Source organism: Peromyscus leucopus, chromosome 4 (assembly GCF_004664715.2).
Source record: "Peromyscus leucopus breed LL Stock chromosome 4, UCI_PerLeu_2.1, whole genome shotgun sequence".
Lineage (NCBI taxonomy): Eukaryota > Metazoa > Chordata > Mammalia > Rodentia > Cricetidae > Peromyscus > Peromyscus leucopus.
The window spans coordinates 9,114,506-9,136,961 of NC_051066.1; the positions used below are offsets into that span (position 1 = coordinate 9,114,506).

The 22,456-nt window shown below is 54.7% G+C and overlaps 2 protein-coding genes across 11 annotated transcripts in view; one reads left to right on the plus strand and one right to left on the minus strand.

Annotated features, from left to right (window-relative positions):
- The first annotated feature begins 2,523 nt into the window (after positions 1-2,523).
- Positions 2,524-17,919, plus strand: Sh3glb2 (SH3 domain containing GRB2 like, endophilin B2). Of its 9 annotated transcripts, none has more exons than XM_028883214.2 (13): positions 2,524-2,690; positions 6,263-6,404; positions 7,012-7,140; positions 11,897-12,030; positions 12,224-12,316; positions 13,465-13,476; positions 14,073-14,135; positions 15,560-15,583; positions 15,977-16,066; positions 16,248-16,348; positions 16,646-16,660; positions 16,773-17,013; positions 17,336-17,919. In XM_028883214.2, the coding sequence occupies exons 1-13, from the start codon at positions 2,628-2,630 to the stop codon at positions 17,441-17,443; spliced, it is 1,215 nt and encodes a 404-aa protein (XP_028739047.1). In that variant the 5' UTR covers positions 2,524-2,627; the 3' UTR covers positions 17,444-17,919. The 9 variants fall into 9 exon arrangements, with proteins under 9 accessions (XP_028739047.1, XP_028739048.1, XP_028739050.1 ...); XM_028883221.2 differs by having other exon boundaries at positions 2,559-2,690; positions 16,248-16,394; XM_028883215.2 differs by lacking the exon at positions 13,465-13,476.
- Positions 17,920-18,535: 616 nt separating this feature from the next.
- The window catches only part of Nup188 (nucleoporin 188), a 58,390-nt gene continuing 54,469 nt past the window's right edge, over positions 18,536-22,456 (minus strand). Inside the window, exons 36-44 of one of the 2 annotated variants that reach the window (XM_028883213.2) lie at positions 22,358-22,450; positions 21,548-21,706; positions 21,166-21,303; positions 20,582-20,656; positions 19,976-20,227; positions 19,719-19,850; positions 19,442-19,515; positions 19,211-19,340; positions 18,536-19,100 (exon numbers count right to left, since the gene is read on the minus strand). In XM_028883213.2, the coding sequence (XP_028739046.1) occupies positions 18,924-19,100; positions 19,211-19,340; positions 19,442-19,515; positions 19,719-19,850; positions 19,976-20,227; positions 20,582-20,656; positions 21,166-21,303; positions 21,548-21,706; positions 22,358-22,450 (1,230 nt within the window). In that variant the 3' untranslated portion in view covers positions 18,536-18,923. The other variant, XM_037204591.1, reaches the window with a different exon arrangement.

Below are 22,456 nucleotides of genomic sequence, written 5' to 3' on the forward strand. Positions count from 1 at the left end.
CCCAGAGAAAGAGAAGATAGGGAATTGGGAGAGGGTCTCACTGGACTAGAGCCAGGGTCAGGTGAGGAGAAAGAACAGAGAGGAACAGTAGAGGGGTAGCAGAGGGACGAGGGGACACTGGAACCAGCAGAGACAAGGCTCATATCAGAGGCCTGTCACACAGCTGCAGGACAACAGCTAATCAGATGTCTGTCTGTTTTGTTTTGTGTTTTTGAGACAAGGTTTCTCTGTGTAGCTCTTGGCTGTCCTGGAACTCACTCTGTAGACCAGGCTGGCCTCAAACTCAGAGATTCATCTGACTCTGCCCAAGTACTGGGCTTAAACATGTGTGCCACCACCACCCTGAAACTAATCAGATTTGACACGTTTTAAAACTGCTAAAGAGCCAGACAGTGGTGTTGCATGCCTTTAATCCCAGCACTCAGGAGGCAAGGTAGGCAGATCTTTGTGAGTTCAAGGCTGACCAGGTCTGTAGAGATAATTATAGGACAACCAGAGCTACACAGGGAAACCCTGTTTCAAAAACAAACAAACAAATAAATCCCCTATAGAGGACGACCTGGAATATTTGAATTGTAAGCAGAAAATCCGAAGATGAGGGAGGTGATGGTAAGTGAGCTGATTTCATTATTCCACTGGGTAAACACACACTCACCTGTCATTCTGTACAGGCTGCATACACAGTTTGCGGCTGGGAGTGGCAACCCTTGACTGTAATTCCAACTGGAAGGTGGAAAGTCCAAGGCCATCTTTAACTGTATATTATTATTATTATTATTATTATTATTATTATTATTTAAGATTTATTTATTTATTATGTATACAGCATGTGTGCCTGCAGGCCAGAAGAGGGCACCAGATCTCATTACAGATAATTGTGAGCCACCATGTGGTTGCTGGGAATTGAACTCAGGACCTCTGGAAGAGCAAGCAGTGCTCTTAACCTCTGAGCCATCTCTCCAGCCCCTGACTGTATATTATTTTTAAGACCAGGCCTAGGCTGCATGAGATCTTGAAACAAACAAAACAACAAAAAACAAAAGCAAAAAAAAAACCAAACCAAACCAACAACATAAAAGCCAGGCAGGACAGGAAGAGTGTCTCAGCCCTTAAGAGCAACCACTGCTCTTCCTCACGACCAGAGTTCGGTTCCTAGCCTGGCTGCTCCACTTCCTTTAATTCCAGCTCCAGGAGATCTGACACACTCTTTGGCCTCCATGGGTGGCCTACACATGTGACACATGTTCACATCTACATAAACAACAACAACATAAAAATCTTAAAAGGAGGGAAGAGCTGGAGAGATGGCTCGGCGGTTAAGAGCACTGGCTGCTCTTCAGAGGTCTCTGCAACTCCAGTCCCAGGGCTCCAACACCCTCTTCTGACCTCTCTGGGCACTGCACACACAGGGCGCATAGCACATGAAGGCAAAATACCCACACACATAAATAAATAAAAAATAAACATGGTGGCGGCGGCGGCGGCGGCAGCAGCAGGAGAAATGCCTCAGCAGGTAATGGAGCTTGAGAGGAAGAAGAGAAATGACTCCAGGAAGTTTTTCTCTGACCTCCACACATCTGCTGTGGCTTTCTTGTGTCCTCCATCTCCCTCCCTCCCTCCTTCCCTCTCTCTCTCTCTCTCTCTCTCTCTCTCTCTCTCTCTCTCTCTCTCTCACGCACACACACACACACACACATACACACACACACACACACACTACATAAAATTTAAAAGCAAAAACAGGTTTGGGAAGATGGCTTCATGGGTAAAGAGCTTACTGTGCAATCTTGAGAACACAAGTGAAAGAAGCCATGTAAAATCCCAGAGCACGGCCCCAGGGTTCCAATGGCCAGTGAGAAGGGAGGCAGAGAACAGAGGAATGTCATGGGCCAGACCAACGCATGCTCCATGCCTCATGTTTGCAAGTGCTCATGTGTAAATGTACACACAGACATACAATCACACACAGAGAAAAAAAATATTAAAAACGAGAAACAAAACCAAATCGGGCAGAAGTGGTGACTCATGCCTTTAATCAGTTGGATCTTTTTTGTTGCTGTTTTTGAAACAGATGTTCTCCGTGTAGCTCTGGCTGTCCTGGAACTCGCGCTGTAGACCAAGCTGGCTTCAGATTCAGAGATCTGCCTGCCCCTGCCTCCCAAAGAATGTTGGCAGGCAGGTGGATCTTTGTCAGTTTCTGTGAACTGGAGGCCAGCCTGACCTACACAAGGAGTTCTAGGCCAGTCGGGGCCTAGAGAGACCCTGTTTCAAACAAATAAATCCCCAGATATTTAAAAAACAAAAATTTGCACAAAATACTACCAAGATGATGAACTGTATATAGGTAAAGTGTGCGTCTGCTTTATTAAAATGTCCATTAGAGCGAGGGGCCGGCTGTGGCGGCCGGCGGCCGGCAGGTGGCAGCAGCGCTCCCAGCAAAGCTCCTCCCCACCTGGCCCCGCCCCGGCCCGCTTGGCCCCGCCCCGGGCTCGACTGGTCCGCTTCCGCGCGCGCGCAGAGGGCGGGCGCTGGCAGCAGGTGGGCGGGGTGCGGGCCGGGTGGCGAGGCGGGGCGGGGGCTGCCGGCTGCGCTGGGGCCGGCGCGGCTGCCCTGCGTACGGGCGCGCCATGGACTTCAACATGAAGAAGCTGGCGTCGGACGCGGGCATCTTCTTCACCCGGGCGGTGCAGGTGAGGCCTGGCGCGACGCCACTCGTGGGGCCCCGGATGTGGAGCGCGCCCCGAGCACCCTGCAGCGGGAGCCCCTTCCCTGCTGCTGCTGCGGCGGCGGCGGCGGTGCGCGCTGGAGGCAGCTCGGCCCCCTGCTCCCCTGTCCCTGAGCTGCCCAGGGGAGCTCCCAGCGGGGTCAGCGCAGCTCCCTGATGGCATGGGGTTGGGGCCTGAGCTCCGGTGCCTGGGCGCCCAGCAGTGCCGGTTTGCACTGACAGGTTTGCCCACTGCCCTGGCGCCTGCACAACTCGGGAGATGAATGACCACTGGGTGGTTCCTGCTTCCCTACCCTAGCCCAGCGAGCCCTGGCTGACAGGCCCAGGGCTGCACAGAAACGTACTAATCCCTTCTGCGGACCTCAGTCTCCCTACCCGTGCAATGGGCAGGTTGGTGCTGCGGTTCCACTCAGTCCCTTTCACACGCTTGGATTATCAGGCCGGAAGCCAGGAGTAATTTCCTTTCTGTTCTGCGGGAGGCCTGTTTCCTTTTTACTTCCCAGGCCTAAAGGATGGCGAGAAGGCTAGGATCTGGCTGGGTGCCCTCTTTGGGTTCTGTCCAGGCCGGTAATGCTGATATTGGAACAAATCCTAAACATTTGGGATCAGAAAGAGAAACTGAGGCGAACTGATGTCATAGTGAAGGGCTGGAGTCAGATATGGATGTGAATGCTTCTCTTGTGACCTTGGGGGCAGGGACTTTACCTCACTGGGCCTCAGTCTGAGCAATGGGATGAGTGGACCTCTTCGCTGGGATGGCTGTAACTGCGGTCACCACGGTTAAAGCGCACCTGTGCAGCGTGTGACCTTGTACAGTCATCTCAGTCTTACTGTGCCTTTCTGTGAAGCAGGTATAAGGCTCAGGTTGGAGGCCCTGTCTGCTCCAACGGTGGGTGTGGGATTTCTGGGGCTTCTGTGCCCCTGGGCTGGCCCATCTCTGTACCCCAGGAACAGGTTCTGTATGCTGCCCTTGTGGGTACTTGTTGGCTCTGCTGGGCACAGCCCCCACCCCCTCAGGGGCCCATGTGGCCATGTTTACTAGAAAGCGAAGGGTTCCCAGGAGACTTAGTGTCCCAGTGAGGATTGCTGTTCCCATTCCCAGTTCCAAGCTTGGTGGGCAAACCCCAGCCCTAGAGAGGATGCTGGGCCCTCAGAGCTCCAGTCTCTGCAGGAGGGGGAAATCCTGTCCCGGCGTTGGCATGGTAACCACACTATCTCACACATCTGGGAAGAACCTGATCTACTGGGTCCTGCCACCTGACCTGGCCAGGCCCACAGAAAGGGCTTGGGGGTAGTGGTGGCTTGGACTTCCTGGCCTCGCTCTGCCTGATGGAGGCAGGCCCACAGGGTCACTCACTCACACTTGAGCCGGAGCCAGTGCCCAGGCCCAGGCTGGGGTGGAGGAGGGAGCTGAGCATGTTATAAATAGAGGCTTTCTGTGCTCCACACACCCACCCTCCTGCTGATGCCATCTTGCTGGGAACTGCCTTGGACTGGTTCAGGCGTGATCCCCTTCCCCTTCGCGGGAGAGGGACTAGGTAACAGAGGAGGAAGGTGCCTGCAGTGTGACCCAGAGAGGCAGAGAGGCGTCTGCCATGGGAGTCATCAGGCAAGATGGAGGGATTCTTAATTACCAGTGTGTGGACAGCTCCTATGGGTCAGTGTTACTGTGCCGGGCACCGGGACGTGCAGAGTAAGCACACAGCCCCGTGTGGACCAGGGACAGTGTTGAGGGCCTCGCCCCACCCCCAAAGGGAACAAGGCCTCCCCAACTTGAAACCTAAGGGCAGGGTCTCTTCTACAAGAGTGAATTTTGGGGTGGTGTCCCTCACCAAGGGCCCCAGAGTTGGGTCTGAAACATCAGTCAGAGCCTGTGAAGCGGGTGCGGGTGGCAGAGCGGGCCCCATCAGAGCTGGGAGGAGAGGGAAGCCTGCCGGGCACAGCACGTTAGAATAATACGGCTAACTCGCCTGTGGGTGGCTGTGGTAGCCGCTCCGCTGATACTTAGCAGTGATCACAGTACCAGCATCTGCAGGGGCCTCACCCTCATCGAGGCCAGGCAGGTCGCAATGGGGAAGGCCGGATGCCCAGGGACTCGGGAAAGCCCCGTGTGTAAGTGTGGAACCGGAATGGTGGCAGCATCCCTACACGCCCGGTGATACCACTGGGAGACTTTATAAGTTATAGCACCAGGTAATACTACCCCGGGGCTGGGCATGGCTCAGCAGGAGAGTCCAGGATCGTTGAAGTCCCAGGTTCCATACCCAGTATTTCCAAAAAGAAAACTGTTAAGCCCATACTTTATGCTGGCCAGATACTGTGTGAGGTGGGTTTTTGTCATTTTCCAGGGAGAAACTGAGGCCCAGGGAGATGATGCTGCCTCTCTGAGCCCTTTCCCCAATTGGAAATTGGGGGTAACAGCAGGGCCACAGAGGCAGGGGCTGTGGAGACAGGGCTGAGCTGGACCAGGCAGCGGAGGGAGGAGGCTTTAATGCAGGGAGAAGCCCAAGGCTGCTGCATAATTGATGGCTGCTGAGAGACCTGGTGGCTCCCGGGCTCAGCCTAGATGATTCATCACAGGCAGTGGCTCTGCAGGGCTCCAGCCCCCAGAGTCGGCCTCAGTGGATCTGTCTGTGCAATGGGAAGCCTGAGTGCCCCAAGCTGCACCACCATAGTCCTTATTCCTTATACCTGTAGCAGATTTGACCTTGTGCTGTTGAATGATGACCTTGGACAAGCCTGGTCACCTGGCTGGAAAAAGCTTATGCTTGGGGATATCTGTTCCTGGACTTTTCTAGATTAGATGGTGAGGACGCGGACCAGTTTCTGATTATTCCTAGGTGGCCTGCATGGCTCCAGCCAGCTCTGACTGGGGACCTATGTGACCTCCCTGGTCCTGGGTACATCCAGCAGCTGGCTCGGATGGGCTGGCCATATTCTCTGTTTACCACACCCAGAAGCCAAACTCTTGGCCAGCTTCCCGCCCACACTCGCTCCCTGGACATGCTGCCCATTGGTTCCCGCAGAAGCAGTGTGGACACTTCACGCTGGGCACAGACTCAGTTGCCAACCCCTCCTGTCTGCCACTGCTGTCCCATCTGACCCTGTGTAGCCTGTGAGAAACATTCTTACTCTCTGTTTTTGGGGGAGACTGAGGCCCAGAGACCAAAGTCCCTTTCCCAATGGCACACAGCTCAACAGGAGTAGAGCTGTCCCTTTGATTCCAGAACCCGAATTCTTGCTGGAGTCCCCTGGAGTCCCCTGGTAGCTTGGAGCCTTGCTCTGGGCCCCACCTGTTCCCTAAGGACTTGCTACCAAGTTCTTTCCCTCAGCCCTGGTGGCCGCCTCCTCAGGGCTCGTACTCACTGGGAACATACCTGCTTTTGTGGAGAGAGGGACCGGGGCTGCCGTGGGGCTTCCAGGAGCCATGAATCCAACTCACCCAACCCCCTCACCCTAGAAAGAGGCAACCAAGACCCAGGGTGGCTTGTAATAGGCCACCCTCCAAAGGTTTTTCCCCTGCCGCTTCCTTCCCAGTTCACAGAGGAGAAATTCGGCCAAGCGGAGAAGACGGAGCTTGATGCTCACTTTGAAAACCTCCTGGCTCGGGCAGACAGCACCAAGAACTGGACAGAGCGGATCCTGAGGCAGACGGAGGTCCTGCTGCAGCCCAACCCCAGTGAGTGGGTGCGGGGCAAGAGGCAGGTGGGCACCCGGCCCAGCTCAGGGCTGTGGGTGCCGGGCTCCAAAGGCCCTCAGAGCGGAGGGAAGGCCAGGCTGCACACAGGAGCTGAAAGCCTGGGCTGAAGTACAGGTGGGAAAGGGGGGCAGGCAAATGACAAATGCCAGCCGGGCCTCCCGGCCAGAGATGGGAGAGGGCTTGACCAAAGTCATACGGAGGAGCTGATTCCAGGAGAAGCCCTGGGAGCAGAAGGCTGGCTTGGAGGCATCGTGCATGTCATCTGTAAACCTGCAGTGTCCCTGAAGTGTCCCCAGAGGCCCGGGGACCAAGGCCGGGGGTCGCTCAAACATGTTAGACACTGTAAATCCTGCTCACATAGGGGAGGCATGGGAGGCGCTGACTTCATGCGATGGGACCGACCGCACTCATGGTCTTTGAGCTTCCTCCGCGTCCTCTCTGGTCTCACGGGGTGGGGCGGGCGGAGGAGATGGGTCTGGAAGTCTTCGGTAGGGATGCTGGGTGGGGGTGGGGGCTGGGGCTGGCCAGGGTCTGCTCTGTCACTGAGGCTGTCGTCTCTGGTGGCTCTGGCTGCTGTCCCCTCCAGGTGCTCGTGTGGAAGAGTTCCTCTATGAGAAGCTGGACAGAAAGGTGCCCTCGAGGGTCACCAATGGGGAGCTGCTGGCTCAGTACATGGCGGAAGCGGCCAGCGAGCTGGGGCCCGGCACCCCCTATGGTGAGCAGACCACAGAGCCAGGGCCGGAGTGAGGGGCACTGCCCTAGCCCCCCAAGTCCCCCTCCCCGCCTCCCTTCTCCCTCTTGTTTTGGACTAGGTTTCGCTGTTGAAGGCTGGCCTTAAAATCACAGAGCTCCTCCTGACTTTGTACCCCAATTCTGGGATTGAGGGTGTAGCCCTCAGGCCAACTCCCTCCTGTTTAAATCGCAGAGATAACCTGAGTTCATTATGAATGTAAGCTCTTCCAGAATGTAGATGAGAGTAAAGGAACAAAGACTCTCCTAACCGGTTTAGGTGTAGGTGTGAGGGGCGGGGGGAGGGGGGGGGTCGGTATGGTATGTGTATGAGTGTGTGCTATGTGTATAGTATGTGGGTGTGGGTGTCTGTATGTGTGTGTGGTGTGAGTATGTATGTGTGATGAATGTGTGTATGTGGTGTGGTATTTGTACGGTATGTGCTGTGTGTGTGTGTGTGTGTGTGTGTGTGTGTGGTGTCTGTGGAATGTAGTGTGGTATGTGTGTATGTACCTGTATACATGGTGTATGTGGCCGGGCGTTGGTGGCGCACGCCTTTAATCCCAGCACTCGGGAGGCAGAGCCAGGCGGATCGCTGTGAGTTCGAGGCCAGCCTGGGCTACCAAGTGAGCTCCAGGAAAGGCGCAAAGCTACACAGAGAAACCCTGTCTCGAAAGACCAAAAAAAAAAAAAAAAAAAAAAAAAAAAAAAAAAAAAAAACATGGTGTATGTGGTGTGTATGTATGTGTGTTGTTTCTGTGGTGCTGGAGTTGGGACCTGGGGCCCTGTGCGTGCTTGGCAAGCACCCTACCACTGACCTACACCCCAGCCCTAGGTTGTGTGTGCGCAGGTAGGTGCACATACGTGAATGTGGGGCCCAGAGGTCCAACCTTAGGCATCTTTCACCCTGTTTTAGGAGGCAAGGTCTCCCACTAGGACTTGGTGCTCACTGTCTGGTTAGGCTAGGCTGGCCGGCCGGCAAGCCTGTGGGTGTGCCTTGTGTCTCCTTCCCGAGCACTGCGATTCCAGTGCCCTGCTATGTACGTGTGTTCTGGGGACTGATCTCAGGTCCTCACGCTTGAGCCGTCTCCCCAGTCCCGATATGTGCTTTTCGGTGGGGTCTTCGGAACCCTGCAACCTGACTTCTTAAAAAGTTACTTACTTTTATGTGATGGGTGTTTGGCCTGCATATATGTATTGTGCCACCTGTGTGGTGGAAGAGGACGTCAGATCCCCTGGAGCTGGAATTACAGGCCGTGTGAACTTCCTGACATGGTCGCTGGGAACTGCATGCTGGTCCTCTGGAAGAGCATCCAGTGACCTTAACTGCTGAGCCATCTCCCCAGCTCCTAATTAGCCAGGGTCTTGCAGATTTGCCTTCATGCTGCCATGCCTCCTCATTCTCTCTTCCTTCATTTCTGAATTTTTTTGAGATATACCTTGTATGCCATGGAATATTACCTGGTTTATGTTATATACCCCCCAGTGACTTCAGAGTTGTACAAACATCTCCATAGACCAATTTAAAAAAATCCCTCCATCTCATCCAAAAGTCTCCCCTTTATAGAGTCAGTCCTGGTTCCCAGCTCAGGCTGCCAATTACGTGGTTTGGGTCTGTCTTCCACTGCTCCTGCCCCCTGCTCACCCCGTTAGGAAACTGCCCGGCTGGGGATCTGGCTCAGTTGGTTGGTGAGGCCGGCAGCTTGCTCTCCAGTACCACGTAAACCTGGTACTGTGGCAAAGAGAAAGAGAAATTGCCCAAGTTTTTTTCCAAGTGGCTTTTTATACCCCACTAGCAGGAAACTTGATCTTCGGCTGTCTGGATTTTAAAGCTCCTGGCTTTTTCATGACTCCTCATGCTGTGGTAACCCCAACCATAACATTATTTTTGTCCCTACAAAATAAAAAAATAATAAAAATACAACTGTAGTTTTGCTATTGTTGTGAGCCATAACGTAGTCTGTGTCTCCCTATGGTATTAGGCGACCCTGTGAAAGGGTTATTCGAGGCCCACAGGTTGAGAACCACTGGCCTAGCATATGAGCCGTCTGGGACTGTTGTGTGTTCAGGTAACAGGATCTCACGTCATGTGTTGCAGGGTACAGCACTGTTCAGGAAGGGTGACTGCTGATGGTGTTGTCCGCTGTGTTCTCGCTGCCTCTCCCTCTGGTCATTGAGAAAGAGCATGGAGCTTTCCAGCTGTCTTCTTCACTGTCTGTTTCTCTCTGTCGTTTGTCAGTGTGGCGTGTATAGTTTAGAGCCCCATTAGGTCCATATGTTTATCTTTCTGATGGACTGGTGTGCGTGCGTGCGTGCGTGCGTGCGTGCGTGCGTGCGTGCATGCATGCGTGCGTGTGCGTGTCTCCCTGTGCATGTGTGTGTGTGTGTGTGTCTCCGTGTGTGTGTGTGTGTGTGTGTGTCCCTGTGCGTGTGTGTGTCTCCCTGTGCGTGTGTGTGTGTGTGTGTGTGTCCCTGTGCATGTGTGTGTGTGTGTGTGTGTGTGTGTGTCCCTGTGCGTGCGTGTGTGTGTGTGTGTGTGTGTGTGTGTGTGTGTGTGTGTGTGTCCCTGTGCGTGTGTAGGCCAGAAGTCAAATTTGGATGTCTTCCTCCACTGCTCTCTCACTGAACCTGTAGCTTATTTATTCCCTACCCTGCTGGCCATTGCACGTCAGGGATCCACCTGTCTCCGCTGCCATCTGTAACAAAGGTATAGATGCACGCCACTGACTTTTATGTAAGTGCTGGGGACTGAATCAAGTCCCCATGCTTGTTCAGTAGTCATTGAGTGATCCCCAGTCCAGGATTGACTGTGTTGCCCCATCCCACTGATGAGTTTGTATTCTCACCACTTGAGAGGCTGAGTATGGAAATCATCTAAGACCAGAAGCTTGAGATCAGCCTGGCCAACAGAGTAACACTCCATCTCAAAAACAAAAGTTAAAATGCTATTCGTTGTCCTTAGTCAAACTTTTTGCCTGGAAGTCCATTTTGTCTGATAACTGTATGGCTACTTAGCTCAAATGCCAGCATTTGCATAGTTTATTTTTTACCCTTTTCTTCTCAACCAGTTTATTATCATAAAATCTCAAGCATGGCTCTAATCAATGGCATTCAGTATAGACAATATTTAGATAGTTTTGTTTTTTTTTTTCTTTTTGGTTTTTCAAGACAGGGTTTCTCTGTGTAGCTTTGCGCCTTTCCTGGAACTCGCTTTGGAGACCAGGCTGGCCTCGAACTCACGGAGATCCACCTGCCTCTGCCTCCCGAATGCTGGGATTAAAGGCGTGCGCCACCACCACCCGGCAATATTTAGATAGTTTTAAAAAAATATCTGATAGTCATTGCCTTTTCATTAGAGTGCTTAATCCATTTACATTTAATGTAATAATTGATGTAGATAGATTTTTTTCATTTAGGTCTTGGGTAATTTTTCTTGTCTTTCTTTACTGCTTCCTTTATTTTTTTTTATTTTTATTTATTTTGTTTGTTTGTTTTTCAAGACAGGGTTTCTTTGTGTAACATCACTGGCTGTCCCAGAATTTGCTTTGTAGACCAGGCTGGCCTCAAACTCACAGAGATCCACCTGCCTCTGCCTCCCAAGTGCTGAGATTACCACGCCCCGCTCTGCCTCCTTTTATATTATAGGTATTTTCTATTATATTTTCTTCTTCTCCTCCTCCTTCATCATCATCTTCTTTATCTTCTTCTGTACTGAGTTTTTAATCCTGGGCCTGTGTGTGCTCAGCAAGTACTCTACCACTGAGCTATATCCCAGATCCCTATTCTCCCCCCCCCTTTTTTTTTTTAAACAATGTCTTACAATTTGCTCAGAATGGCCTCTAACTCTGGACCGTCCAGTCTCAGCCTCCCAGCAGATGAGATTATGGGCCTGCACACCATTCCCAGCTTACTCGTCTTACTTCAAGCTAGCTCCTAAGAAGTCAGAGTCAGTACATGTCAGCCAGTATTGGTCAGTGGTTGTTTTTAAATATCTTCAGCTGCTGAGACTGTAGGTGTGTATGTGAATTGGGGAACTCTTCTAAAGGTGGAGTAGTTGACAACGCTAGCCTAGCGTTTGCCTCGTGGGTTCACGGCTTCCTGTTCAGCCCAGGAAGTGGCCGGTGTGCTCTCCAGCCTGTCTCAGACATGCCACAGGTGTGCTTGCGGGGAGGTATTCCAGATGTGCTCCGGTTGAAATCTGGCCGGGGTGGCGCTCTTTCCTCCAGTGACTGGCTGCCCTTGGCCTTGGCCGGTGACTTGCCAGTGCTTTGGCTGCTGCTGTCAGTAATGTCCCCAGGGCCTGTGCGTCCCTCCTGTCAGCCTCACCAGCAGCTGCCCGGGGCAGTGCCGTGTCACGGGGCAGAGAGCCACCGACCCCAGGATGATACGTACCCCTTCATTGTTCTTACTGGGGTCCAGTGGTTGTTCTTCAGAAAATGTTTCTCCATTGTTGTGGCTTTGATCAATTTCCAGACTCTGGAAGTTGAAGTCCTTGACTTCTGGGGGAGAAGTCCTTTTTTGTCAAACTCCTTTTTCTCATCCTGGCACTCGCGGTCTTTTGGTTTTCTTGAGACGCACATCCCCTGCCTGCTAGGCCCCGGGAGCCACTGTCCATCCTTTTAGGGCTGCAGTGCTTCATGGTGGATGTCAGCACATCTGTCTGTCCCACACTTGCCTGGCAGACCTCCTGAGGGCACAGCTGCTTGAGTCCTTCCCCTCACACTACAACTCTGTCTCCCTAGGAAAGACACTCATCAAGGTGTCAGAAGCTGAAAAGCGCCTGGGAGCCGCCGAGCGGGATTTCATTCACACCGCCTCCCTCAGCTTCCTCACGCCCTTGCGCAACTTCCTGGAAGGGGACTGGAAAACAATTTCGGTGAGGGGTCTGGGTCCACTCCTCTGAGCTCTGCGCACAGGTTGTCACCCCAGTCAGGGAACCCAGACCTCTCCAGAGGTGGTTCCTACAGGCCGGGTGACCAAGAATGACTGTCCGTTTCTGGGTCTCAGTTTCCCAGGGGTCTCTGGCCAGGTCTGGGCTGGTCTCACTGTTCCTGTCGCCCACCCTGCAGAAAGAGAGGCGGCTGCTGCAGAACCGACGTCTTGACCTGGACGCCTGCAAAGCACGGCTGAAGAAGGCCAAGGCAGCAGAAGCCAAAGCCACGGTAAGTGCCCCGCCCCCCCCAGCTCTGCTGGGGGTCGAGATGGGGTATGCAAGGGACCTGGTGTTTGCCATGCTCTTCCTCCCTGGCTGGGGCTAGACTGTGCTGACTGGTCAGGTCATGGTTTCTGTCCCCACCCCAGGGAATCCTGGTGGCTCCTGGGCAGACATTTATGAGGTAGGCAGGCTCACAGTGCCTTGAACTGGGCTGAGCACTCTGCAAATCTCTTAGGCATCAGATGGAATTCTTGCATGCCTCTCCTGCCTCTGTGGATGCTCAGCCTGCCCTGTCTGGATATGGCTCCCCCACTAACTCTCCACCTGCTGCTTGAACATGGGTACGCTGTGCCCTGTGCTTAGGCTCCCCGAGGCTGAAGGCTGTGGAGAGCACTAGAGCTGGCCAGCCACCAAACCCCATGCAGGGCCTGTCTGAGGAGCAGGGCCTGGGGTATCCTGCTCCTCCTTCCCCCCACAGCCTACTGGGGCCTGCTCACTCAGGCAGGCCAGGCTGAGCTGATTTGACAGGGCTAGGCCAGGAAGGCTGGGCACTGTCTGTCACGCAGGCTGCTCAGGGGTGTAAGGATCTAACAGCCACCTCAGGTCCTGAGAGACTTCTAGGCCCAAGGCACGTTAGGAAACTCCTCTGTGCTTCTCAGACTCTTAGCTCAGGTGGGCCAGACCAGGAGAGCCTGGTGGCTCCCCACTCTGTTCTCCCTACAGCATGGTCAGTGTGGTCACTGGGGCCTACACTGCCTCCGGCAAGAGGCAGAGCCAGGTCCCAAGTCAACCAGGTGTGCAGGGCATACATGTGAAGAGAATGACCCGTGGCCGTTGGGATCACTTGTCAATCACCTGGGCAGAACAGTCCCACGCCGTTACTTCTGTCTTTTCCTAGTCAGCTGCAGTGACTGCTTCTCCCCTTGGGGCCCGTGAATCCAGTGAGGCGGGAGCAGTGTCCCTAGGGACTCAGGCTCAGCAGCTCACTCCTGGGCACACATGTGCCACCCTGGACTCCCGAGGTGGCTTGCGAGTGTCCTTCCAGTCCTATGCCCACCTCGCGCCGGGCTGGCTCTGCCTGCTTTCGCTTGCTGTGGACTTAACTAACTCTCTGTTTTTGTTCCTCTCCGTTCTGCTGTGGGTAACTTGGCTCAGTGTGAGGGAGATGTGAGTATACCTGTCCCATGTGCTGTGCTGCTTCTGGTTCACCCGTCCTGTCCCAAGGCCCAGTGTTGGGGCCAACCCAGGGCACCCCTTAGGCTTTGCAATTGGCTGGCCTCTATGCAGCGTCTCTGGTTTGTGGGGATGCAGGCATCAAGGCCTGTGAGGCAGCTTCTTGCAAATGTCAAAAGCCTGTCACTCTGTCCATCCATGCATCCATCTAGCTCCTCTTGGGAGGGATCTGGCCTCAACAGAAGAGGCAGAGACAGTGTGGTGACATTCTGAGCTGGAAAGCTGTGGCGGGGAGGGCTGTGGATCTGAGACCCCAAAGAGGGGCAGGCCCAGCCTGTGGCTTCCTGGGGCTCTCGGCACCTCTGTCCACTGGGTCTTCCTGTTGGACCCATTGAGGCCCTAAGCCTGTCACCTCTCCAGATGGTTGGAGTGGGCAGCGGGTCTATGTTGTATCTGTCTGTGTCCTCCTGTCCCTGGGGCCAGGGTTTCTTGCGTCTCCTTATATGGGAGACTCCGGGGCCACCTCCTGGCCTCAACACTGGCCCTGGCCCAGGGTGACCCCCTCCCCCATGAACTCTGTTCCCTGCCAGACGGTGCCTGACTTTCAGGAGACTAGACCTCGTAATTACATTCTCTCGGCCAGCGCCTCCGCGGTAAGCACCCTTCCCACCACGCCCCGCCCCACACTGGCGGCCTCTGCCCACAGCCCCGGGCACTGGCCCTGTCAGTGCAGGAGCCGAAGCCAGCGGGTGAGGCAAAGGGCCCTGCTCATGTGGCAGGTTGCCTTGAGAGGCTGAGGGGCAACTCAGAACAGGGAAGTGACAACTTCACCTGCCCCAGCCCGGCCCAGCAGGCAGGCTAGCTGGCTTCTTCCTATGCAAGGTAGAAGATATTTTGTCCAGCTGCACAGAGCCACTCCATGACCTTAGGACAGCACGCTGTACCACCTCGAGGGAACCTGAGGGGCTTTCCAGTCTGTGCTCTCCTACTAGGGGACACTGGGGCTAGGGAGGAGGCTGTCTGGGCTGACTTCCTGTCTCAGACTACTAGAGAACTGATTGCCTTAGCGCCATTGTAGCTCACAAGCTAGATGGCCCGGGAAGCACCTGGAAAGCAGGCGGAGGCGAGATGAGGGGGGAGGCAGGCGAGGCTGCCACAGTAGCGTGGTTAGTTGTACTGACTGTGTGGGCTAGGCCAGCCACACGCCTCCATTCCTATGGCAGGCTCTCTGCCTGTCCCGAGTGACACCGTCCTGCACCAGCCACCAGGCCCTCTGCTCCCGTTCCGAGCATGCACTGTGTGATTTGTGCTCCATCATTCCATGGCTGGCAGCTGTCTTTGAGATGTCAACTGTTGTTCATGCTCAGGCCCGTTAGATGGCCCTCCAACATGGCACATGATGAGGATGCTCCCGTGGGCTGTGCACTCCGCTGGCCCAGTTCAGCGGTCCCTTCATGTGTCAGTGTTATCCTAGGCCACATTTCCACAAGTGTCCATAAATTGTGTCGCCTAAGTCACAATGGGGGGAGGGGGTGTCTTTCTTCCCTAGACTCTGGATGATACTTCCCGCTCCCCTCCCGGGGCCGAGTTGAAGGAGAAACATCCCGGAGGGTGGAGGCTGCCCTGTTTTTTTCTTTTGCCACTGGCCCCCAGTGTGACTCTGGCCCGAGGCTGCCTTTCTCTGCCGGAGGACAGAAAGGTTCAGTGACTGGCCCAGGATCACTTGTCCTGTCCTGCCTCTGAGCAGGAGTCAGGGTGGGGTGGGGACATTTGGTCTCTAAGACCCACGTAGAGTTGGGGGCTGTAGGAAAAGTACAAGCTAGACTGCCCAGCTGGCTGGCCCTGCATGTAGCATGCTAGATGGGATGTGGTGTTATTTCCCTGCCCTTAAAGTGAACCTCGCTCCAGCCTCAGCTCCTGATTGGGCTAGAGTAGGCTGTGCAGGATAAGGTGGACAGAGGTTGGGTCCCTGGGAGCTGGGGCAGGCACAGGCTCTGGCATCTGGCTGTCCCTCCCCCCACACTGACGATGCCCACCTTCCCTTCCCTGCTCCCTGGTGCTGGTGTGGTCTCCACAGCTTTGGAATGATGAAGTAGACAAGGTGAGTTGGGGCCTAGGGGACTTGGGAGATAAGGGCTGCTGCTGTAGATAGGGGAGTCTGAGGCTCTGGACTCTGCCTTACGCTCATTAGGGTTGTGGCAGTGATACCAAATCCCCCTCTGGGAAATGGTTGCTCTGCAGCACATTAGGTCCTAGAGAGGCATCTTCTGATAGATCCCAACCTGTCGGGTGGTGGAGGGTCTGTCACTGAAGCTACCCACAGACCTCAAGTTGGCTCTGGCTTCTCTGGATGTCAGTTCTAGGTGCAAAGCCAGGCATCTATGTTCCTAGAGGGCAGTGATATTATGCTCAGTGGGCCTCGGGGCACAGGGAAGGCTGGTGCAAGGGATGATCTAGGATGGAGGCTGCTCTCGTTACCGCCTGTCCCACTTAGGCTGAGCAAGAGCTTCGAGTGGCCCAGACAGAGTTTGACCGGCAGGCAGAAGTGACTCGTCTCCTGCTGGAGGGCATCAGCAGCACCCATGTGAGTCCTGCATTTGTGTCCTGCTGGGTCTTGCCGCAAGCAGGGGCCACAGAGCCAACCCACAGACTGGGCACCCCATCCTCACTCAGTGGTGCCTGGAGTATGGTCTGGCAGGGGACGGGATGGGGATGGCCTATGCTGAGGCCAGAGGCTAGATGAAGCCCCAACCTCTTCCTTCCAGGTGAACCACCTCCGCTGCCTCCATGAGTTTGTCAAGTCTCAGACAACCTACTATGCACAATGCTACCGCCACATGCTGGATCTGCAGAAACAACTAGGCAGGTGTGGCTGGACCCAGGTCTCTGAGGCCCCCTATCTCCTAGACCCAGTGAGTGGCCCAATGCTTCTGGCCAAGGGCCTTCTCTTCAGAGCTCAGAAAACCCCACAACACATGAGATTGGTCTAGAGGCTCTGCCTAGAACCCCACCTGGGTACCTCGTATGGTGAGCCCCTGGAGGCTACCATCAACGACCAGAGTCCCCCGGGACTCCCAACAGTTTCTAGTGTTTGGGCTGGAGTTGGGCACGGGCAAGCAGGTGACATCATCTCAGCTTCCTTTGTTTCTCTCTGTGCTGCCAGCTCCCAGGGCACCATGTAAGTTATTGGGGGGTAGGGCCTCCTTGTGTATAATGGATGTGCTGTATCTTGTGGAGTATGTGGGAGTCTCAGGTTAGCACTCACTGCTGAGACACCCTCCTCTCTCTAGATTTCCAGGCACCTTTGTGGGCACTACAGAACCTGCCTCCCAGCCCCTGAGCAGCACCTCACCCACCACCACTGCAGCCACCATGCCTGTGGCACCCACAGGGGCTGGCTTGGCCACTCCAGAAGAGGCAGCACTCTGCCTAGAGGAGGTGGCTCCCCCAGCCAGTGGGACCCGCAAGGCCCGAGTGCTCTACGACTACGAGGCAGCTGACAGCAGTGAGCTGGCCCTGCTGGCTGACGAGGTGGGTCTAGGGTCCTAAGGGTGGGAGGGCAGGCAAGAGCTGGACAGGAGCTACCAGACAAGAAGCCAGGAACGCTGGGTCTACACAACCCTGGCCATTCTCTTGGGATCCCTGGACCTTAGTGAGGAGCTGTGGGAGTCAGGGGAGGTGACTAGTCTTAAGAAGCAGTCCCTAATCTGCCTTGGTCAAGTACAGCCCTGTAGTGACCTCCCTCCCAGGGCCGGGAAGCTGGGGGGGGCGGGACACAGGGCTCTGCGCCTGCTTAGCCCTGGGGCCATCCCACCCATTCCCAGGGCACAAGTTCCTTCTCTGCTCCCCACAGCTCATCACTGTCTACAGCCTGCCTGGCATGGACCCTGACTGGCTCATTGGGGAGAGAGGCAACAAGAAGGGCAAGGTCCCTGTTACCTACTTGGAACTTCTCAGCTAAGCAGCCCCTTCCAGGCCCGCCATTTACCTTGTCTGCTGGTGACAAAGCTGTTTAGGATAGGGGACCTAACCCTGTTCTGACTGTGGCCCTGTCATCCAGCTAGGAAGGACCCTAAACAACAGAATGTCTCCAGGCCCCTCTGCTAGCCCTGCTTCTGACCTGCATCCCTGCACACTCCAGGCTTCCCAGCTCCCTTAAGGCAGGAGGATACTACACTTGGTACCATGATGTGCAGGGAATGCTCTCGGCGTGAGAAGAACACCTGCCTTCTAGCTGTGGAAGGCTGAGGGGAAAGCAGCGAACAGGCAGGGCTAACAGTCAAGGACTGGACAGTCTGGTAGGAGACCAGAAGGTCGGCCAGAGCAGCAGCGCCGAGGGCTGCCCTCCCTCTTCCCCCACAGCTCTGGCTGGGTGCAGTTTCTAACTGGCGTTCTGTCTGCTTGCTCTCTGGCAAATAAATCCTTTGTGTGCAAGTTGCCTGGGCTCTTGTCAGGGTCTCAGAGCACATGAGCCGCCCTGAAAGCGTGGCGGTTAGACTTCAGTGATCTCCCTTTCTCTGGGTAGGGTTTGCATGGATCCATATCACAAGCTTCTTCCCAGCCTGCAGATCATATAACTTCCCAATCCCCAGGGTTCCATGCCTGTGCCTAAGGAAAACCTCCAAATTTGGACCCACTGGACTGCAGTGGCCTGCCTGCCTGCCAGGAGGAATGCTTCAGTAGCCAACTGCTGTGGGCTCCGCCTGGAGCTATGAGGGACAAGAGCTCAGTCACCTACCTCTCGTTTAGGGTACTATAGTTTACAAGTGGCAGGCAGGCACTTAAGCCTACACCAGCCTGATTCTAGCCATGTTTTATTTTAAATGGTCCCGGAGGACATGCTGGGGCTTCACCTGGGAAAGAGCGATCAACAGGTTATACCTGGTACAAGTGCTAAGGAGACCCAGACTCTCCCTTGCCTGCCTGTTCTGACAGTCTACCCAGGACTAAATCGACAGGTACGAGGACGTCAGCCATCAACAGCAGTCTTGCCATCTCCAGGCTACCCTGTCTGGGGCCTCTGAGAGCTGCCGCATGACGCATGCTCTGAAGGCCCAGTCTATAAACAGTACTTTAATATTTGTATAAATAGACCACAGTATTACCAAAAACAAAAACAAAAAACCCTGGAAGAATAGATCATGGGAAATCTTCACTGCACACAGGCCTGTCCTGTGCTGCCAGCACCCAGGGCCTCCCTGGCTGGTGACCTGCCGCGGGAATGCTCGAAGGAAAAGGGCCACCTTGCGGGTATTGTAAAGAGCTTGAGCACCCAGACCCTCGGCTCCCTGCCCATGCTGTTGACCTCTTGATCTATTACAAAAATAATGTCAGCGGTGGGCGGGAAGAGGGCGAAGAGAGCGGCTGCTCTGTGGTGGCAGCACCCTCTGCCCGGGCTGCAGTGCAGGTTGGTAGGGAGCAGCAGATAGCACGTCACTCCCCTATCTCTGCACATGCCGGACAAAGGCTTGCACAAGCTGGATCAGAGGTTCCTGAGACTCTGGGCTGGCTTTGGAGAGAGAGGTGGCTTTGCCCTGTGGCGAGGGCAGGACTCCAGCAGCAGGGGAGCTGGGGGTTCCCCTTCTGAAGTATCGTGAGAGGCTGGAAAGCAGCGTGCTCTACAAGAAAAGCAGCAGCTTAGTACTGAGGTCCAGGACCACTGTTCCTGACCCTAAAGGACAGGCAGCACCCAAAGAGCTTTCCCTGCTGGCCAGCCCAACATCCATACCAGCTCTGAGCTCAGCTCCTGCTTCATCCGCTGCTTGTCCCGGGGGTGCACAGCCGGATCCCTGAGGTAGCGTACTGCCTGGGAGATGAGCAGGTAGAAGCAGTTCTCCATGGTGAACATCAGGAGGGACCTGGAGAGGCAGGTGTGAGCATACCTCCCGAGCACAGCTGAACCACAGCCCAGAGGACAGCCACACACACCTGCCCCAGGCCCTTAAGACTCAGGTCTTACTTCAGCGTCCGGGTTCCTTCTGCTTGTGTACTGAGTCCCACAGCCTGGGTAAGGGATTCCTTTTTCTTGTCCAGCTGGAGGAACAGAAGCAAGCAATACAAAAACTAACCGTAAAAGTGACCAGTTCAGGTCTCACATACCAGTTTCCCTGGTACCTCACAGGAACTCCTAACATGCCACTGTAGGGAGAGGCCTAGGCTCCAGGGACTGGATATGTCTCCTATTACTCAAAGTGACAGACCAAGTGGAAAGTTATGGGGTTTGGAGGGTGGCCTACCTCTCCAAGCATGTTGAGGGCCACATTCACTGTGGCCAAGAGGGTTCCAAAGGAGGGGGCCACTTCAGAGTCAAAAGTGGGAGTGGTGAAACTTAGGGCAAATAGGAAGTTGTATTCAGCGAGATCCAGCGACTGAAAGACAGAAAACAGCACTCTGGTACTTGCTGGGAGCTCTCTGGTGTACAGCAGAGTGTACTGCAGAGCCCATGTTCAAGACTAGTTGTTGAAAACCTAGTGTCAGGAGGTGGTATCAGTACCTGGTCCAGCAGGATCTGGCAGACATCTGGAGTAAAGTGGCGCAGGGCTGCCAGGGTCCTGCTGAGAATCTTGAGAAGGCCATACTGGACTGTGTGTAAGGCTTGCTGCTCTGAGGCCTCAGTGTCAGCAACAGGCTGCTTGGAGGAGCAGCCAGATGGGGCAGCAAGAACTGGGGTGGTGGTGGTGCTGGTAGTGGCTGGTCGCTGAACTCGAGGAGTGACAGCTGAGGGGAGGCCATCTCCATTTTTGTTCTGAAAAGAGTCAAGAAATGAAGGGTAAGTTACGGGAGATGGGGGGCTGGAGAGATGGCTCAGGGAGCTGGAGAGATGGCTCAGTGGTTAAGAGCACCAACTGCTCTTCCAGAGGTCCTGAGTTCAATTCCCAGCAACCACATGGTGGCTCACAACCACTTGTAATGAGATCTGGTGCCCTCTTCTGGCTTTCAGGGACACATGCAGGCAGAATATTGTATACATAATAAATAAATCTTAAAAAAAAAAAAAAAAAAAAAAAAAAAGTTACGGGAGATCGAGGGTGGTCCGCCAGCGGTGATGGGGGAGATAGAAGTGGTCCCACCAGTGGTGACAGGTTGGGGTTTTGGTTACCTGTAGGTAGTGCTGCAGCATCTTGCGGCTGTGTAGGAGGGAGGTACATGCCTGGCACAAATAACCCAGGTTCACCTGAGACACAGGAGGGACAGGAAAATCTCATGAAGCAACCCCACAGATAGGTCTCTCTCCAGGACACCAGCATGCCTCCCCTCTCACTGAGTGATGCTCCTAGACTGTTTCAGGTGCACTTCTGACCCATTACACAGTTCTCAATAAATCAGCCAGGTGGGGATTACTGTTTCCACACTACAGAAGAACTGTGGTGATGTGGCCCAGCCAAGGTCGCATAGACAACAGCCCATGGCAGCTGTCTGCTGCCTCCAAAGCCACTGGGCTCCTCCAGCTTCAGGCCTTTTGAGAGTTTTGAACCTAAGTCTCCCTCATAGAGCCCAAGTTCTATCCAGCCTTACTTCACTGTGAAGGGAAGAAGCAGCCTTAAGAAAGCAGCCTTGGTCAAACCTGTGTCCTCAAACAAGAAATCCCCACTAGCCGAGGCTGCGGTTCACTGAGGCGATCCACTGGTTCCCTGCCCCGGCATCTCCCCAGACCTTGGCAGGAAAGCAATGCTCTAGGCCCACCTGGACATCCCGCATGAGCTGGGGCAGGTGAAAGTGCCACTCCTTCCTGAAGTGGGACAGCTGTAGGATGAAGCCCACCGTGTGGTCCGCTTCCTCCAGGCAGGCTAGACTCTGCACCGTCCTCACTGCATTGAGACACTATGAGGACAGGACAGCAGAGAATGCTCAGGAACCCGGCACACCATGTCCACCTACCTACGGAGGTCAGGTCCTAGGCCCACAGAGCTGAGGTAGCTGGTATTACAATGAAGGCTTCCTTAGTCAGGTGACTCAAGATTTCTTCCAGCATCTCAAAGATGAGGGCATTGATACCCCAAGTCCTACAGTCACCTGCCCCAAGTGGCTCTGGGTGTCTCCTTCTGTGAGGAGGGCAGCCCCTTACCTGCAAGGTCCGCTCCTGATGGACACCCACAAAGTCTAGAGCCTCAGTCAGGAAATTGTAGCGTAGAGTCTTGAGCAAGCGCTCCATCAAGGACATGGACAAGCGGTAGACCCCTGGCCAGGACGGGGCATCCAGGGACTTTCGAGAGCTGCTGGGTGTCTACAACAAATGGTACAGGCTCAGGACTGAAGCCACAGGAACCCACTGAGCAGCAGAACCTCTTTGGGCCCGGTTACTGGGAAGGGAAACGTCTCTTGGAGGGACAGTTCCCACTAGCATGAGCAGGGCTAGGAGGGTGAGCCTACCAGACTCGGCAAGAGCAGAGTTCCAAACCTGGGCCTGCCACTAACTAGGTGTGTCAGCTTGGCCACGGCCCACCTGACCCTGGCCCTCAACATGCTCCCTCTAAATTCAGGGAGGCTAGGCTAGAGGAAGAAGATTTAGCAGACTTAACAATTCAGACAAGAGGTGCGGTGAAGATGACTCCAGACCAGGACACAACTGCTGGCCAGCCAGAGTTAAGTGAGGTCCCTACAGGGGTGGGGTGGGGGGACAACCAGATGACACACACATTCACAACTGCAGTAACACACCAACTTTTGAAGTGATGACAACTCTCCAGGCTAATGGCCTGTGCTTGGGATCTGCCTGGCACCAGGTTGATGCTAAGCATAGATTTGGGTGTTCCTGGCTGCGTTCCTCTCATTAGCCATGAGCCAGGGGCAGGAAGTTTTGTTCTACCCGAGAACTGGGATAACATGAGGGAAGAGCAGCAAGATGGGGCCACAGGTCACCTGAGAGCTGCCTTACCTGTCCCGTGCCGTTGCTGCTAAGCTGGTACACACTGAGGAGGGGCAAACAGATGCTCTGGGTGATGCCAGCTCCAGCCACTGCCGTGGCTCCCTGGAG

Excerpts from the sequence above, each read along its gene's own strand:
- Sh3glb2 (XM_028883214.2), top strand. The coding sequence starts at position 2,628 with ATGGACTTCAACATGAAGAAGCTGGCGTCGGACGCGGGCATCTTCTTC. Across the intron at positions 2,691-6,262 it reads TCTTCACCCGGGCGGTGCAG|TTCACAGAGGAGAAATTCGG; the intron begins GTGAGGCCTGGC and ends CTTCCTTCCCAG. Across the intron at positions 6,405-7,011 it reads CCTGCTGCAGCCCAACCCCA|GTGCTCGTGTGGAAGAGTTC; the intron begins GTGAGTGGGTGC and ends TGTCCCCTCCAG.